General features: G+C 42.6%; 1 protein-coding gene across 5 annotated transcripts in view; it reads right to left on the bottom strand.

Annotated features, from left to right (window-relative positions):
- Positions 1 to 19311, bottom strand: part of TTLL7 (tubulin tyrosine ligase like 7) — a 262594-nt gene that overhangs the window by 159213 nt on the left and 84070 nt on the right. For all 5 annotated transcript variants that reach the window (XM_033916629.1, XM_033916626.1, XM_033916627.1 and 2 more), the window contains exons 11-13: positions 16450 to 16544; positions 5312 to 5459; positions 5152 to 5225 (exon numbers count right to left, since the gene is read on the bottom strand). In XM_033916629.1, the coding sequence (XP_033772520.1) occupies positions 5152 to 5225; positions 5312 to 5459; positions 16450 to 16544 (317 nt within the window). The remainder of the gene's footprint in view (positions 1 to 5151; positions 5226 to 5311; positions 5460 to 16449; positions 16545 to 19311) is intronic.

Raw genomic sequence — 19311 nt, 5'->3', positions numbered from 1 at the left:
GAGACTACTATTTTGCTATATATGATGGCTTTGCCACAATATCACAGCCACAGATGCTTCTATCAAATAGCATAAAAGAACACTGTACCGTGTAGCTTCTAAGGATACCACCTGTCAGAACACAAGCTAAGCATGCTACCCCTACGCAGCCTATAAGGCTTTAGCCACCATGCTACCTAGAAGAATGCTATGTCAGCACCGCAGATAAGGATGAGCCCACCATCCAATCAATATGGCAGCACACTATGGAGCCTAAAAAAATAGGTGCCTCTATGCCCCACAAGAGGTTGAGGCCTCTAAACAGCCTACAAGGAGACTGTCCCTGCACAGCATAAAGGAGGACAGTGACAGCATGTAGCCTAAAAGATGATTGAGCCTATGCAACTAAAAGAAAGCTGACATTATGCATATGAGGAAGCTGGAATATTACTACAAGACTATATAAGTAAATGCCAATAGGAGAAAGACACCACAGACAGCCCATGTGAATGACACCTGTACAGGATCTCTGATATGCAAGCTATAAGCCTACACAGGACAACATAGTTCCATAGCACTAGCCAAAAGCAACGAGACAAGCTCAGAGCATCTAAAGCTCTGTCTAGAAGCTCAGCCGAAAGCCAAAGAATTATGCTAGTACTAAATCAAAACAGCACAAAACTGAACTAAAGACTCCAGGAGAGGAACGGCTGCATTTGCACAACACAAAAAGGCTGTCACATTAAGGAGAGAATTAGCAAATTTAGCTGAGCACCGCTAGCTAAAAAAAAGACAGGGAAAACATACAAAACCAAATGGCAAGAAGTGCGGGAACTGTGTAGGTGAGACACCTTGCTGCACTGCCAGCTGCATAACTGGAATGGACCAGGTCAGACAGAAAATGTGCTCAATATGAGATCTTTTTTTTTTTTTTTTAAACATTAGAAGTGAACACACTAAGCTTAGGCCAGTACCAAATGAACATAGCAAAATCAGCTCACCATAGACTGAGAAGTGATTGACCACACAGCCGAAAAGAAAACCGCCAACACTCTGAAGCAGCTGATGGTGGGAAAAATAAAAACAGCCCTCCCGATAACAACACCTGGGAGGAGAAAAGAAACCGTCAAGCTGAAAATATAAAAATACTGTAAAGGGAGCAATGGCATAAATCTGTTTGGTTACCAGCAATTAAAAACTCAAAGCACACTTAAACTACAGGAGCAGAAGCTTCATGTCCACCAGCAAGCAAGAAAAAAACAGCAACTTACCCCAATGGCATAAAACTAGGAGCAGGAAAAGTAATTACATACTTGCTCTTCAGAAGACTGACACACACAGAAGTTCACATAAACATTTGCCTCATTTCATATTCCAAAATCACCTTAGAAGTCAGGAGTAGAGCTGGAGGAGAGGGTGAGAGGGGCCCAGCACCAACAGGTGACGCCCAAGCTGAGGGATGAGGGACCCAGAAGCACCAGGTGTCATTCAAGCTCAATAACAAAGTTCAGACTATAACCTGAGCAAAGGAATTATCAGGAAAGAAATGGAAAACAAAGATGAAAATGTTATAATGCCTTTGTATCACTCTATGGTGCAGCCATACCTTGACTACTAGGTGCAATTTTAGTCACCGCATCTCAATAAAGATATAGCAGAATTAGAAGGGGCACAGAGAAGGGTGACAAAAATGATAAAAGAGATGGGATGACTTCCCTATGAGGAAAGGATAAAGAGACTAGGGCTCTTCGGCTTGGAAAAGAGAAGGCTCAGGGGAGATATGATATAGGCCTATAAAATACTGATTGGAGTGGAATGGGTAGATGTGAATCATTTGTTTACTCTTTCCCAAAATACTAGCACTAAGGGGCATGCAATGAAGCTACCAAATAGTAGATTAAAACAAGCCAGAGAAAATATTTCATCATTCAACATGTGATTAGACTCTGGAATTCGTTGCCAGAGAATATGGTGAAAGCAGTTAGCTTACCAGGATTTAAAAAAGGTTTGGATAATTTCCTAAAAGAGAAATCCATAAATCATTATTGAGATGGCTTGGGAAAATCCACTGGTTACTCCTAAGATAAGCAACATAAAATGTTTTATTACTTGGAATCTAGCAAGATACGTAAACCTGGGTTGGCCACTGTTGGAAACAAGATACTGGGTATGATGGACCTTTGGTCTTTCCAAATATGGCTATTCAACTGACACCTGGAATTAACTAGGTCAGGAGCTATCAGACAAGCACCAAGGAACTGCACAGTCCATCCACCATCTGCTTGGAGACAGAGAAATATACATAACATGCCAGGCTGCATAATACCCTTAAAATGCAAAGCTCTTGGTACTATTTTTTCTCTGTCTCTGTCTACTGATAGATGGCCATAACCCATTTGTTCTGGACCAGTCTAGCATAGATGCAATGGAAATAACTATTATACCTGAGAGTTTCCATATAAGCTCGATGGCTATTGAAGCAATGTATAATCAGGTACAATAAATATTTTTCTATCTCTGAAAGACTCTCAGTTTTGTTTTGTTTTTAAAGGCACAAAGATCTGTAGTGGGACTTGAACCAGTGTCCCCTGGCTCTCGGCCTACTGTTCTATCCATTATGTTATTCCACATGGATATCTATGTGGCTCTTTTATAACACAGATGCTCCTATGTTTCCACAATGATGTCCATGTCCCTTGATTGTTGCAGTTGTCTGGTCTTGCCGTTTCTTCGTAAATAGAAACGATGTTTTAGCCGTTGTGCTGAAACATCAATTCCTTTTACTCAAAAGCAATAAGACCTGGACAACCTCAACAATCATGGCACCAGTCATGGAAGCCTAAGACAACATACATCTATGGATGTTCATCATCAGCACATGAAAGACCTGGACTTCCTTATAAACCGCTCTGAATTGACTCCCCAGTCATTAGCAGCAGTACAGAAGCTCACAGTAAACAATAAACAATTCTAAGTTGGCTGTCCTTTCTAAAACATTGTTCCACATATCCCTAAGCATTTTTGTTATTACATTTATTGGTCCTGTCTTTTATTATGTCGCTGTTTGGTTGCATGAATAAATACTTGAGGCACAAATGGAAACACTACCTCTCTGAAAAAGGCGAAGGAGGGGCCAGTCCTTCGCCTAAAAGCTGGATTCTGTAACCAGCGTCTGTTAAAAACAACGCCGGTTACAGAATCCTGTTACAATCATCCCTCCGCCTCCCTGCAATGATCGCGGCAGGAGAGATGCCTAATCTCTCCTGCTGAAGAACACCCCCTCTCCCCCAACACCTGCGCGATTGCTGGCAGGAGGAAGCCCAAGCCCTTCTGCTGACAGAAACCCCCCTGAACTCCACAATTACCAGCAGGAGGGTGCCCAAGTCTTCCTGCTGGCAGAAACCCCCCCAAATCCCGTGATTACCAGCAGGAGGGTGCCCAAGCCCTCTTGCCGACAGAACTCCCCCCAAACCCCACACTGCTCACCAGCAGGAAAGAGCCCAAGCCCTCCTGCCGGACAGAAACATGCCCCCCCCAGAATCTCTCACTGACAGGAGAATGCACAAGCCCTTCTGCCAGACAGAACATCCCCCCCCCCCCCGCACTGCTCACCAGCAGGAGGGATCCCAAGTCCTCCTATTGGATAGAAGCCCTCTCCCAAACCCCCACACCGCTCACTGGCAGGAGGGAGCCCAAGCCCTCCTGCCAGACAATCTCCCCCCCAAACCCCTTCCCCCTGACCGAGCCCTCCCCCGGACCCCCCAGACTTCCCACTAACCTTAATCCCTAGCTGGCTGGACAGGTCCTCCCTCCGGCCGGTTGGCAGACCTACCTTCCTCCAAATAGCGGGCCTGCCCCTTCCCGGTGCATTGTGGGATGCACCAGGGAGGGGCCTAGGGCCTAATTGCCGGAATTGGCCAGTTGCCTAAAGCCCCTCCTATGGGCGGGGCCTTAGGCACATGGGCCAAACTAAGATTCGGGGGGGGGGGGGGTCTGTCTGTTTCTCTATCTGTGTTTTATCTCCTCTCTTTATTTGTATTCTTTTTCCTCCCATGTATAGACTAGATTAATTTTTTGACACTAATATATGTACTATGTTAATTTCAAAATTAAAAAAGAATGAGGTTCTTTCCTGTAACTGTTATGGAATACACAGAACCAACCCATCTGAAGATGGTATCCTGGAATATAAACTAATTGTTGACACTGTCAGCCACTTTGCCTCCCAAATACATCATTTCTATATCTAGAGCCTGTGCATTTCTAAGGTTCACACTAGAACGCTTTGGGAAAAATACTGGAGTACTGGAGGAAGAAGAAAAGCTAGCTAATGAAGGAGAGAAAGAGCTGGGCTTCAGAGAGTTAGAGAGAGAAGGCTGCAGTAGTGAAGGGAAGGGGAGAATGATTTTGTACTCCCCTTGCTATTTTATGGGGGTGTGATTGAGGGCACCATAAGAAAAACTTCCCTTGGTGCTGGTTCATTTCAGTGAAAAAAATAAATCTTCACTGTCCAATAAACTGGGTTCCTATCTGGTCTATATTTTGAGATAACCTTAAACAAATTCAGTATGTATGAGATATATATATGAAAATGCATATGTTAATGTGTCACAGCCCACCCTTTGTCCCCCCAAACTACACCTATGACATTTTCCATCCAAATGAGGAAAAGTCACAATTCCTCTCAGGAATAAGGTATACAGTGTTCCCCCAGTGGTTCACGGTCCCGTCATTCGTGGAGTTTCTGACCGTGAACCACCGACAAGGAGCGGGCAGCAGGAGAGGCAGAAGAGAGCAGCCGGAGTGCTGCGAGTGCAGGAAGTCACTTGCGGCACACTCCAACCGCCTCTTCCTGCACTAAGTTTGGCCTTATCCAATCAGGAGCTGCTTTGACATGCAGCTCCTGATTGGATAAGGCTCGATTTAGTGCAGGAAGAGGCGGTCAGAGCATACCGTGAGTGATTTCCTGCACTCGCAGCGCTCAGGCTGCTCTCCTGCTGCCCTCTCCCGCTGCCCTCTTAAGGCTCCCCCATGAAAAACCGTATTCGCAGTTTTTGGAGATTTGCGGCGAATCTCGGGGAGTACTGTAATCACCTCAGTTTTGATTTTACATAATAAATTAGTCATCTCAGAATAAAATGATTTCTAATAACACTAAGGACACATTATTACCTGTAGTTCCCCAAGTGTCTGCTTTCGTACTCGTCCTTGGATATCTGTTTACGCACTTGTGCCAGTTTTTCTTTCTAAAAATCAATAAAGTAGGACATTAAAAACTGACAAACTGAATGTAGAAGCAGGGAAGCAGTAGCTTTGTTAAAATCTTTTATACCAGTTCCACTTTCCTTCTTTCCAGGTTGTGGCGCTGCTTTTCCCAGTCAGACGAAGTAGGTGAAAGTTTTTTCATTAATCCTTGACCATAGAGTCTTTTTTGTGCCTCTGCCTTTTGCCTAGCCAAGTTCCTCCTTTTATCACTTGCCCTAAAACACAAACCATATTTAAATGTTAAAATAAAGATAAAAATGATTTGTTTGCTATATTGTACTTCAGTTTCATCATGACTTTTGTGAACTGTACAAGTTGATGTATGTTTTCTGTATCTGTGTGTTTTTATAATAATAAACAGATTGGAACTAAAAAAAAAATCCTTTATCAAGAAAAGGATACAGAAAAAGCTGGATAGCTAAAGGTTTTTCTTAATTCCCCCCTCTCAACACCCCAACACTCAAGGCCCGATTCCCACCCCTTCCCCTCCTATACATATACACACACAGTCATAATGCCATCCCTCTCCCCTTTCTAAATCTGTCACCCCAATCGAAAAGCCCCTTCCCCGATCATCATAGAACTTAGCGGTATTTGCGGTATAAAAGTGAGTTTTATGTTATGTTTTATGTTATCTCCCCACCCCCCTGATTCTCCTGGTATCTACCAGTGGTCTACCTGGTTGTTCAGTGGTACTCGGATGGCATCTGGCACCTCAGTATCAGGACTGTTTCAGGATCCAAAATGACTGAAGCAGTACAGGCAGATGACCACTAGGGATTATGGCAGACATTCTGGATCCTGGCACAGTCCTGGGTGACAGCATAAGAATTCAGTTGCAACCTGGGTACCACTAGACCACCAGGGAGATATCTGCTTCTGTCTTTTCACTTTTTTCAGTTGCATGGCTTTTGGTGAGAGATCTCAGGTATGTTCCAGGGGGATCTGGGGAGGGAAGAGGAAGGGATGTGTCTTGATGAGGGTGCTTTATTTAGAAAGGGGATAGAAGACCCTATGGCTGTGTTAGAGTGGGGGGTGTAATTAGGCCATGAGCTGATGTGTTGGGGTGTCAAGAGGGGGATCGGAATATGAGATGATATCTTGGGGTGTCAGAAGGGGGATCAGCGCTAAGATGCACTGGAAGTGGCCTAAGAATCTGACTGGACAGATTCCTAAGGCTTCTCCCATGGGCGGGAGCATAGGCATCTGAGCCAATCGGGGCCTTAGGACCCTCCCTAGTGCATCCCTAGATATACTGGGAAGGAGGTCTAAGGCCCTAAATGGCCCAGGTGCCTTAGGCATCCTATGGGAGGGGCCTTAGGCATCTGAGCAATCGGGGCCTAGGCCCCTCCTTGGTGCATTCCGAGATGCACCGGGAAGGGGAAGGCCCACCATTTTGAAGAGGCGAGCCTGCCAGCCGGAGGGAGTAGGCATCCCACCAGGCTAGCCTTTCTTCAAAAAGGTACAGTGGGTATGGGGTGTTGGGGTGGGCTTAGGGGTGCCAGAGTGGGGTCTTGAGATTTGGAAGAATGTCAGCAGTTGGGGGGGGTCAGGGTATCAAAGGGGCCAGCAGCAGGAGGAAGTAGGCATCCCTCCTGCCAATTATGATGGAGGGTGTTGGGGGTTTAGGAGTTAGCAACAGGAAGAAGTGGGCATCCCTCCTGCCACTCTTCATTTAGGAGGGTGTTGGGGATATAGGGGGGTCGGCAGTAGGAAGGAGAGGGCATCCCTCCTGCCACTTTTCATTTAGGAAGGTGTCGGGGATTCAGCGGCAGGAGGGAGTGGGCATCGTTCCTGCCACTCTTTGTTTAGGGGAGGTGGCAGGTATCGGGGTCAGGTGTTGGGTGGTTGATGGAAGGAGGGAGGGAGTGCGCATCCCTCCTGCCACTCTTTGGGGGCTTTCAACAGGAGTGGGGCGATCAGCGGCAGGAGGGAGTGGGCAACCCTATTACCAATTTCAGCGATAGGTGGGGGGGGGGCTCTGCCACAGCCGGCTCAGCTGATTGTAGCAGGGGTATTTTTCCCCCGATCAGATGAGCCAGCAGGTCTCTCCAAAGCCATAGTTTCGGGGAGTTCTGCCAGCTCAACTGATCAGAGATTCCCTTGCTGCGATCAGCTCAGCCAGCCATGTCTACTTTTAAGATTTGAAATGTAGGTCAGCATTTTGCTGGCCTACATTTCAGGCATCTGCCGCAGCTCTAGAGAGACACCTAGGGCCATTTAAACTCACCCAAGACCACTTCCAGGTGAAGCTATGCCCACGCCCAGCCTTGGGCGAGTTTAGGAGGCTCTACTCATCCCAGCCACGGAAAGATAACTGTGCATCCCCCAGGGAAAATCTCTCCAGATGGAAATGGCCTGGAAATGCTCATACAGTCATTTCATCCCTCAGCTTTGGAACCAGTTGCCCGACCAGATAAGATCTCAAAACTCATTGATGACATTCAGAAGAGCATTGAAGACCCTCTTCTTCAGCTAAACAGACTCTGATGGACTGCCTTCTCCTTTTCTGTAACCTCCCTATGTACTCCTTTATTTAATGACCAATCTTGACCTTATTCTCTGCAAAATTTCAACATCTTTTCTCCCTTTGTACCCACCACCTTATGATCAGTCATGTCCTTAGCTTTTATGAAAGTTCTGCATTGTGAAAGTCATTATGTAATCTGTTCTGAACTTCGGGGAGGATGGTCTAGAAATTGAAATAAATAAATAAAATAAAAACGTGCATCCTGATTGGCTGTGAGAGTACGACTGTTTATAGAATCAGCCCCTAAGTGTTTCTGCACTAATCACTTAGAGAAAGATTCTCAAAACTTAAGGTTGCCTTTAACATGATCGCTAAACCAGTTCCAGCCAGTTTAGTGTGCATGTATTTTAGCAGCAGATTATCAAAACAACTTACCGTGGTCTTTTCGGAGTTTTTTTTAGCAGTTTCCAATACTACTATGCAAATGTAGTACAATGAGGTCATTAATAATAAAATAAGCACTCCGAGAGATTCTCTATCATCGTCAAGTGATTCCCTAACCTTGTTGTGCCACATATACAATCAAAATTTGCCAATAGGTCTGAGCTGTTGTAGCCTTACTTCAGGGGTGCCCAATGCGTCGATCGCGATCGACCGGTAGCTCAGGAAGGCAACGTGAGTCGATCGCAGAGCCCATCCCGGGCTCTGTGATAGACTCGTGTTGCCGTCCCGATCTACCGGGCCTATCAGCCTTCCTCTCCCCGACGTCAAAGACGCCGACGCTGGGCATTAGGCTGTTTTTTGTCATTTCGGGGGGAAGGAGGGCATGATGGCGTGGCGGCGGCAGCAGCAACAGCCTGAAAAAGAAATCATCCTGGCCTGGGTCGGTGTCATACTCCGGAACTTCTACCTCTTCCAGCAGCCCTCTCCCTTCTACCTGCTTCCAGCCACACCCCCTGCTCCGCGGCTCTCTTCGGCAACTCAGCAGCAGCGATCGATACAAGCTTCTGACGTCGGGGCCTACCCTCTGCGAGTCCCACTTGTTTCAACTTCCTTTTTCCACAAAGGCGGGACTCATAGAGGGAAGGCCTCGATGTCGGCAGCTTGTCTTGATCACCGCTGCTGACGAGTTGCTTAAGAGAGCCGCGGAGCAGGGGGTTTTTGCCAGGTGCAGGTAGAAAGGAGACTCGTGGGTGAGGGAGCAGAAGAGAGAGAGAAGAGAGAGGGGAGGGAAACAAAAAGAAATATTTCATACTGGGCTGGGCCGGAGTGGAGGGAGGGTGGAAAGATTCTGGCTACAGGGTGCATTAACAAAGGAAAAGGGGGGGAAACTGAAAATGGAGATAGTGACACAAAGAAGAGAAAGAGTAAGCAGGACCTACTGAATAAGGATAGCGATACAGAGGGGACATGAAGAGGAGGTGAAATAGAGACATAGAAGTAATGCTGAAAAAGTGTGTGTGGGGGGGGAGATAAAGACATTGAAAGGGCAAATGGTGAACATGGGGTAAAGACAAGGACAGAGACAAATGAAGATTCTGAAAAAGTGGTGAGATAGGGATATAGGTGAGATGGACACAAAGAAGGGTGATGCTGGAAAATAGATGGAATGGTAATTCTGACAGACACAGAAGGGAAATGCTGGATCAAGGAGAGATGGGGCTCAGGCTAGATGGAATGAGGAGAAATGCCTTGTTGGTCCGGAACTTCCTCTCCTACGTCAGAATTGACGTCAGGGAGCGGAATGCTGGTCAGCATGACGCTTCTGCAGGGAAAGCTTGGGACGGCGGTGGCTTGGGGGCTGTTCCCTGATGGCTTTGGCAGCAAACTGAGTGGCTTGGGGGAGGGCACGGAGAAAGAAAGAAAGGGGGCAGACAGGGAGACAGAAAGAAGGGGGAACAGGGAGACAGAAAGAAAAAGTTGGGGGAGAGAATGAGGTCTGGAGGAGAGGAAACATACAGGAGGCTGAAAGAAAGGAAGAAAGATTGGATGCACAGTCAGAAGAAGAAAGTGCAAACAGAGACTCATGAAATCACCAAACAGCAAAGGTAGGAAAAATGATTTTATTTTCAATTTAGTGATCAAAATGTGTCTGTTTTGAGAATTTATATCTGCTGTCTATATTTTGCACTATGGCTCCCTTTTACTAAACCGCAATAGCGTTTTTTAGTGCAAGGAGCCTATGAGCATTGAGAGCAGCACGAGGCATTCAGCTTAACTCCCTGTGCTAAAACCTACTATTGTGGTTTAGTAAAAAGGGAGGGGGTGTATTTGTCTATTTTTGTATTTTGTTACTGAGGTGACATTGCATAGAGTCATCTGCCGTGACCTCTTTGAAAAAACCCGGAATATGAATAATTAACATTTTCTCTGCCTTTCAGTGTGCTTTGTGTTTTTTTAAAATTTTATTGTTGGTAGATCATTTTGACAGTCATTATAAAAGTAGCTCGCAAGCCCATAAAGTGTGGGCACCCCTGCCTTACTTTCTGATTAGTGCCCGAGTGCTAATTGGCTCAGGCACTGACAGGAAAGTAAAGTTTGAAAGCTCAGACCCCACCATGCAAATTAAAATTAAAAAAACAAACCCCACATTGAAAATCGGCAGGAGAGATGCCCATTCTCTCCTGCCGTGTCACACAATCACCCAACACTGCTAATCCACACACACAGCAGGAGAGATGCCTACTTTCTCCCGCAGTTGCACAACACACACGCCCCCCCCGCCCCCCCGAATGCAAACTTTAATATAAATAAAGTCCCAACAAGGATCCAAGTTTCTGCATCAAAAATGCCTTCATCGGGGGGCGCTAGCGAGCCCGATGAGCTAGGTAGCTGAATGCAAGAGCTCCGTTCGCTCAGGCTCGAAAAACAATCAAAAAGACTTCATTCCTGCCTTAACAAAAGCGCACTTACCTACATCGGGTGTTTAAATGTCTGCCGGTAAGCCCCATAAGCGCAAAAGCGCTGAACCAACAACGCCGACTAAGGCAGACGCCAGCAAGCCCGATGACGCGGCAGCCGCGGCTACGGAGGCCATATTGAGTGAACTTTGCTCAATAAAAGAATTATTACTAGAAACCAAGCAAGATGTAGGGGATTTGAAAACGGATTTCGCTGCTTTGAAAGAAGAGCTAGCAGCGTTGCAAACCTCGACTGCACTTCTGGAGACAAGAACAACAGCAGTAGAATCGTCAATAAAATCGCTGTCTAAGCAAAAAAACCACGTGGCAGCGCTGGAAAAAGCGCTTGAAGATGCAGATAACCGCGCGAGGCGGACCAGCTTCCGACTTTTAGGCCTCCCGGAGGGTCGGGAGGCTTGTGACCTGGTGGAATTCCTGGCTGCCCTACTACCTCAACTCCTCAAGATGAACGACGAGATCAAGCTGGATTTTGACTGTGCCTTCAGACTACCACAGCCTAACATCTTTAACAAGAAATACCCCAGACCTATATTGGTTACCTTGCTTCGGCATCAACAAGTGCTAAAAATAATGCAACAGGCGAAACTGCATTCTCCCATAACATTTGAAGGAAACAAAATTCTGTTTGTACCGGATTTAGCCAAAGAAACTGCAAAGAAAAGAAAGCTGCTGCTCTCATACAGACCACAGCTGAAAAACATTGGTGCTAAGTTTGGTATGTTATGCCCAGCTAGACTTAGAGTTACTTATAATAACTCTACTAAAGATTATCTTAACCCAGCAGAACTCGCTGATTTTATTGAGCAAGTAAAGCCCACTGCTATTGATAAAACTTAATAGGAATGCATTTCTTGTGCTGTTTATTCAGTATATTCCATTGTACTTGTTCTGCTCTGCTCACAGTATTTTGCTGTCCATTATTGCACTACTAATTCAATCTTTTATCATTAGGATATTGAAGTCAATGTATTATATGTTGCCTGTCCTGGCGGAGCCTGCTGTTTAGGCTTATCTCTCTTGTCAGCTTTCTGACCCATAGTGTTTTTTCCACTGTAGTTACAGTTTATTGTGTTATTGCAGTTACTGATGTTTCTGGTTGTGCAGAACTTATTTTACTATCTTTCAGGTGGTATCCTCTCAATAACTGGATTGTTGACTCTCTGACATCTATAATACTCTATTGTGGCTCAAACTGTATCTTTATTGATGTATTTCAATGTCATTAACATGTTTTTCCTTAAATGTAAAAGGATTCCACAACCCGGTGAAAAGACAGAAACTGCTACGCTACACTGAACAGCACAACCCTGATATCGTATTCTATCAAGAAACATACCTTAATGACACTGAGGCAAAAAAAATAACCCCGAAATGGGCATCTGCCCCACTGTTTTCCCCGGCAATTGGTGGGAAGAATGGGGTTATTACCTTAATAAGAAAAAGGCATGACATCAAAATAATCTCCTCTTCCCATGATATGGAAGGTAGATGGATCCGTGTCACACTAGAAATTGGGAAATATATTATTCACGTCTACAATGTTTATGCTCCTAATCTGGACTGCCCGGCCTATTTTGAAGCTTTGGCCAATGATATCAGCTCTGTAGCATCTCAGCCAATAATTATAGTTGGGGATTTCAATTTGATTTTAAACCCAGAGAAAGATAGGAAATCTAAGACCTCATATAGGAAATCCAAAGCTTGGTATTGTTTGCAGGATCTCTTATATCAGCTGAAACTAGTAGACCCCTGGAGGCTGCATCATCAAAACGATGAGGCCTATACTTTTTTCTCTCATCCTCATGCCTCCTATTCGAGAATTGATTTTTTTCTACTAAGTTATTCTTTACTGCATAAAGTAGATTCAGCAGACATACATCCTATATCTGTTTCAGATCATTCAGCCATTACCCTTGAATTGAAAGATATTACTATATCAAAAACTACTAATATTTGGAGATTTAATTCCTCTTTGCTGCAGGATCCCTCATTCAAAGAACACGTAAATATGCATATAACTGAGTATTTCACTAACAGAGCAGAAGAGACCTCTTGGCAGACCACGTGGGATGCATTTAAATCATTTATTAGAGGAATAATCATCTCGTATGCTGCTAAGAAACAAGCTGACCGTCGCAGACAGTTAAGAGAGTTGGAATCCTGTATATCATCTTTGGAATCTGCCTGTATTACTGACCCTACCAACATGACTTTTCAAATGGATCAGAATAAAAAGCATTATGAGTATAACCTTATTTTGAGTACTGCAGCTGCTTCTGAGGTTCTCCTACAAGCGTCACATTACTACGCTACATCCAATAAGGCTGGTCATCAATTAGCACAATATTTAAAACTGAAGATGGAAAAAACATCCATACCAGCCATTAAAATGTCTAACGGTGAACTTGTAATGTCTGACAAGGAAATTTGTCAGCAATTTCATTCATTCTACATTGATCTTTACAAATCGGAAGAACCGACAGCATCCGACATAGAGAGGTATCTAAAAAGTCTCATTGGTCCTAAGTTGGACGTGAGTGATAATGAAATTTTATCATCACCATTGGACCTTTCGCAGATCAAAGAGACCCTAAACTCCATGGCCAAGAGTAAAGCGCCAGGCCCAGATGGATTAACAGTGGAATTCTATATGGCCTTTCAAGACACATTGTTACCATTTTTGTTAGAATACTTGAACCATCTTATAGAACGAGGCCTGGCTATGGGTACCTTTACAGAGGCTTTAATTATTGTACTACCAAAACCTGACAAGGATCTTTTATATGTTTCAAACTACAGACCCCTGTCACTGATAAATATTGATGCCAAGTTGTATGCAAAACTTTTGGCTTCTAGATTGCAGCTAGTATTACCAAAGTTAATTCATCAAGATCAAAATGGGTTTATGAAAGGGCGTCTAGCAAGCGACAACTCCCGCTTATTCTCACATATATCACTTCCCTCAGGTTCTTCTTTGCCATATGTCACAATAGCCTTAGACGCAGAAAAGGCATTTGATAGGGTGGAATGGTCATTTTTATTTCAGGTATTGTTATGGTTTGGTTTTAATGAATCCTTTCTCCAAATGATAAAAGTATTGTACTCATATCCATCTACCAGACTTCGCATTAATAATGTGTTATCAACACCATTTCGGCCATCAAGAGGAACAAGACAAGGCTGTCCACTGTCACCTTTATTGTTTAATTTAGCTTTAGAACCTTTACTAATTGCTATACGAGCTAATTCCTCTATAAATGGATTTCAACTAGCGGGTATACATTTCAAGCTGACTGCGTATGCGGATGATGTCCAAATATACACTCACTTAGATTCTGTTCCAGCTGTTTTGAGCACTATAGCTACATACTCATCGGTCTCTGGTTATAAACTCAATTTATCAAAATCCGAGGTTATGCCGCTTACTGGATTACCATGTGGTGAGGAAGTGAGGTCAATGGGCCTGAAGTATGCTCCTACTAAACTGAAATATTTGGGAGTCTATTTTGGAGTCTCAATGGATGAAACTCAGGACTTTAACATATCTTATATAATGGACGTCATTAATAACACCACTTCTAGATGGTCACCTTTGAAACTGTCGTGGTGGGGCCGACTAGATTCCATCAAAATGGTTTTGGCACCGAAAATAATGTACATATTGTCTATGATACCGTTTTTGTTTCCTCCTGCAGCATATAAGAAATTTGAAACTGCACTGACCAAATTTTTATGGAATGCAAAAACCCCCCGTATTGCTTTAAAGAAATTGAAATGTACCAAGGAAAATGGGGGGGTTAACTTTCCCAGCCTGTATGACTATCATTTAGCTTTCTTATGTAGGCAAGGATCTAAATGGATCAACGATTCCACTGATTCACTGCAACCGGCTTGGTTGCGTTTCGAATGTGCCTTGTTACCAGAGGAAAAACTTAAATTTCTTCCCTTTGCTCAAAAAGAGAATACCTCGAGTACCAATTTAATACTCTCCTCTACTATAACAGCTTTACGTGAATTAGACAAGATTGCTCCCATAAAATGGAATGATACTACTAGTTCTCCTATATGGCGTAATCCATGTTTACAGATTCAAGGTCGCTATATTGAGTGGAAGTCATGGCGAAGGAAGGGCATATGGTCCATTGATCAATTATTAATAGATCTTCAATGTGTGGATTTTGGAATACTAGTTGAGAAATATGACCTGGAGCAAGTTCACCATTATAAATGGCTTCAATTAAAGCACTGCCTTTCAACTCATCTCAAGACGACTAAGCTGACAACTGATATCCCTACTTTAATACAATGGTCTACACTCATTGACTCTGCTAAAGGACAGGCGTCGGCTTGGTACAAATTATTGCATAAAAATACCTATACTCCGCCTACAGTGTTATATGATATATGGGCTCATGATATTTCAGTTCCAGTAGAACAATATAATTGGAATGAAATTTGGCTTACTTCATTTAAAGCACTAAAGTCAACTGCTATTTGGCATACTGTATTGTTCTTATATCATAGAGCATACTGGACACCGCTCAAACTCTCTAAGATTGATACTACTGTTTCAAATAAATGCTGGTCATGTATGACTGCTGTGGGTACCCTAGATCACATGATTTATTACTGTACTCAATTGATACCGTTCTGGACGGAGGTGTGGTTCATCATTAGTCAGATCCTACATCTCCATGAGGATATATCACTTGCTATAGTCATTTATGGTGCCAGTGCCTTAAAAAATTGTCGAATGGATAAATATGAAGCTAGATTGCTTAAATGTCTAATACTTATAGCATTCAAAACTATTTTATCCAATTGGAAGGACTTTTCAATGTTGCATTGTAATTCTTGGTGGAATACTGTGTGCCTCTTTTCTAAATATGAGTCGTTAGCTGCTGAAAAGACTAACTCCAGTTACACCTATAACAAAGTGTGGGGCCCTGTCTTAAACTATTGTAAATCGGCATAATCTGTTATATAGCTGTCAGAATGTATTATGAGCATTTAGATCATTTCGATGATTGTATATTAGATCTTCTTTACCATTAATACCAGTTTATGCACGACATGTAGCTCAATATATGTTTTGCTGCAATACTTTTTTGTAGTTCTATGTTCTGTGTTTTGTACTGTTTACAAAAATTCAATAAAAAACTGATTGAACTTAAAAAAAAAATGCCTTCATCAGGGGACACTGTATAGTTGTGGCACATGAAAATGTGATGTGCATAATAACGGGTTTGGCAGCTAGAAAGGCCAGCAAAAGTTCCAGCTAAACTGAAAGTAAAAGCTGGAACTTTTGCCGGCGTTTCTAGCTGCCAAACCCGGTTTTATGCACATCACATTTTTGTGTGCCACAACTATACAGTGTCCCCTAATAAAGCCAGTTCCCGGGGTGGGATGACATGCTCGCTTATTGAGTCAACGCTCGGTTTCTGAGTTAAAGTTTGCTCAAGTGTTTTGCTCATCTTGCAAAACAGTCGCAAACTGCGTTACTCGCAAACCGAGGTTTGACTGTACTCTGTTTGCGCATTTACTGGTTACATCCATCTGTTATGTGCTTGACAGCTTATTTGGAAGAATTGCACCTTGCCTCCAGCTAGTGTACGAGTTACTAGAGACATCAACTTACAAATCAGATCAGATAAAATAGCCAGTGGGTTAAAAGAGAGAATTAGAAACTTTATCAAATGAAAAACTAAAAATACATTAGCCTGTTTCATATTTGTCCATCAATCAGGTGACAAGTTAGGCCAACATGAAAACTACCATACAAAATAAAGAACCAAAATTAGAAGGATATGTTACCTGATGTTAAGAAGTTTTAAGGCATCGATGAGCACCCCTTGCTTTACATCATAATCTAGTTTTTGGTCTGTTCCAAAGCTTGGAGCTCGATTAATCTATTGCAAAAAAATCATAAAGCAGAAAGTACAGAGAATTGGCCTCAGAACACTGAAAGGTTAATTCAACCACCTTTTTTTGTTTCAAGAGGGAATAAATTAGAATAAATCCATACAGAAGCTATTTTTAAAAGCAGGTTTTCAAGAGAGATTCACCAAAGAAAGAAAAACATTTGTAACATCCTACTAAAGATATTCAGCACACACAGTAGAAGAAATCATAGACAGTCCATTAGTGTCTTCCATTTCATTCACAGACTGTATACATACACCTACTGAATTTAATCTAATGCATACATGTCTACTGCTAAAAATCTGGCAGCACATTGATTCCTGCTGGAGAGTAGCACAGCTTCACCAGGAGCAATATTTCTATTAAAAATGTGTTAAAATGCACATAGTTCATTCCCTCTTTACAAAAAGAGTATCAGTCGTACTCCATTTCAGTACTTTCTTTCTGTGCCCAGCAAGGAATTGTCTTGACTTTGTAACTTTTCAGAATTTCCAAAACTGGTATGTATCCTTTTCTTATCTGTCTGGTACTAGAAAAGGCAAATAATACAAATAAAATCAAAATCTTTTTTTTTTTCTCCAGATCACATGCCCCATTTTCCTATGCACTGTGTCAACACAGTTCACCAAGCAGCTCTAGAAAGCATATTGCATTGACCATAAAACATTGAAACAACTTAAAATATAATAACAAAAAACACAATCAAATTACTAGTCAATAGTTATCATGTGGCACATCCAGCCACATCATCTCTGGTCTACAGGTATAGTCATCATGGCCTGCAATCATATCTGAAGACTATTTTCAAATCAAAATATTTCAATCAAGAAATTGCAGGCAATGAGGATAAGAAATGTCTTCTGTAAAAAAATAGGAGAGAAAAAAAAGAACAGGGCTTCGTCGCAATTGCCGCAATGGGAATCACTACTGCGGCTTTGTAAAAGGAGCCCAAAGAGAACAAGGGATCAGGAAAGGAAAATAGGCAGAGCAGATGTGCCTAGTGATTTTATGTCCTGTGAGTTCAAAGAAGCGTGGGATGAACACAAAGGATCTAGAATCAGAAAATAAGATTAAATATTGAACTAAGGCCAGTACTGGGCAGACTTGCACAGTCTGTGTCTGTATATGGCATTTGGTGGAGGATGGGCTGGGGAGGGCTTCAATGACTGGGAGGGTGTAGTAAGTCTTAACAGAGATTTCGGCAGTTGGAACCCAAGCACAGTACCGGGTAGAGCTTTGGATTCTTGCCCAGAAATAGCTAAGAAGAAAAAATTTAAATTGAATCAGGTTGGGCAGACTGGATGGACCATTCGGGTCTTTATCTGCCGTCATCTACTATGTTACTATGTTACTATCAGGTCAATAGCATTGAATATTAATGGTATCCAGTAACTTCCGAGTTCTACCCCAGACAGCCCAGGTGCTGTCTAGATAGTAATGGGGCAGTTTGCTGAAATTTTCAGTAGCATTATCTGGTGGTATGTTTCTGTGAACACCTGAACTTTGGACAAACTGTTCTGGAGGATATGGCTTAAAGGACAGGATTGAACCCAACAAGAGAGAAAAGGCAAAGAAATAATCTGTCCATGGCTGAGCCAGAACTGTGGAGCTTTCACAATTTCAGTTCTTGCACAGAACACTTTGAAAGAGAAAAATATGGGCTTATACTGTATATACTACTCTATAGTGTTTCCTCTTCTCATTTGCAATTTCCCATTTCAACCCTGCTCAATTGGTGTCATTACAGATGGGTGATGAAGACAAGCTTAGCTGCCAAAGGCAGCTTGCTGCCAGTGACTCACCTAAACCCATTGTGCTTGCTCCTTAGGAAGAATTTTTGGAAAAAAATAAGGTCAAGGTACAAGAAATACGGTCTGTGCTTATTTTATGTCCTATATATTTTTAATAATTAGATTGTGTCACTCAGGCTGAACTGAATTTTGAATGTTAGTTATTTCTTAAATTTTTATTCTAGAAAATGATAGCTAGATGTAGTAAGACGATAAGGGCTCCTTTTACTAAGGTGCGCTAGCGGTTTTAGCGCACGCTTAGCATGCGCTACAATGCCGCACGTGCTAAACGCTAACGCCTCCATACAGCTTGCGTTAGTAGTTTTCGTTTAGCGTGTGGTTTACGTGCACTAATCTTTAGCGTGCGCTAAAAACGCTAGCACACCTTAGTAAAAGGAGCCCTGAAACAAACTAGCCACAATTGACAATTATTTACTGATTATAACTATCACAGGATGGGGTGGATACCCCTGTGGCTTGCCCATGATACAACCAGACTAATATGGGGGTGGGGGGGTTCCATCCAAATTCAGAATTTTTGGAAATATATAACACAAGGTTTAAAAATAGTTTGATTACACAGGCAAAAAAAAAAACCCTTTTCTTGGTGCCTTAGGTTTTTTGATCTGTTCCTAGGGTTATATCTGGGGTGCTGATTCAGAAAATTGCATTGGATAGATTACATCAGCTTTAGTTTCTAAGATATGGTTGAATTTATTAAATTTTTTTTACCGCTATTTAAAAGATCTCTTCTGCAGAAACAAACTTTCTTTTTTTGAATGGGAAATTTATGTATTTAAATTACCCACTTTTTTGGTGTATAATGCGACCTTTGTTTCACAACTATTCATCTACTTTCTTTCCTATAATGCACACTGGCATAAAAATGTAAAGCTCAAATGACAAAATCGCCTTTGATCTGTTATATCACATAATTATGTGTAAAAATGTACATGTAAACATG

Source organism: Geotrypetes seraphini, chromosome 12 (assembly GCF_902459505.1).
Source record: "Geotrypetes seraphini chromosome 12, aGeoSer1.1, whole genome shotgun sequence".
In the NCBI taxonomy this organism is placed as follows: Eukaryota; Metazoa; Chordata; class Amphibia; order Gymnophiona; family Dermophiidae; genus Geotrypetes; species Geotrypetes seraphini.
Note: the sequence above shows the minus strand (reverse complement) of the source record. Positions and strands in the feature narration are given on the sequence as shown.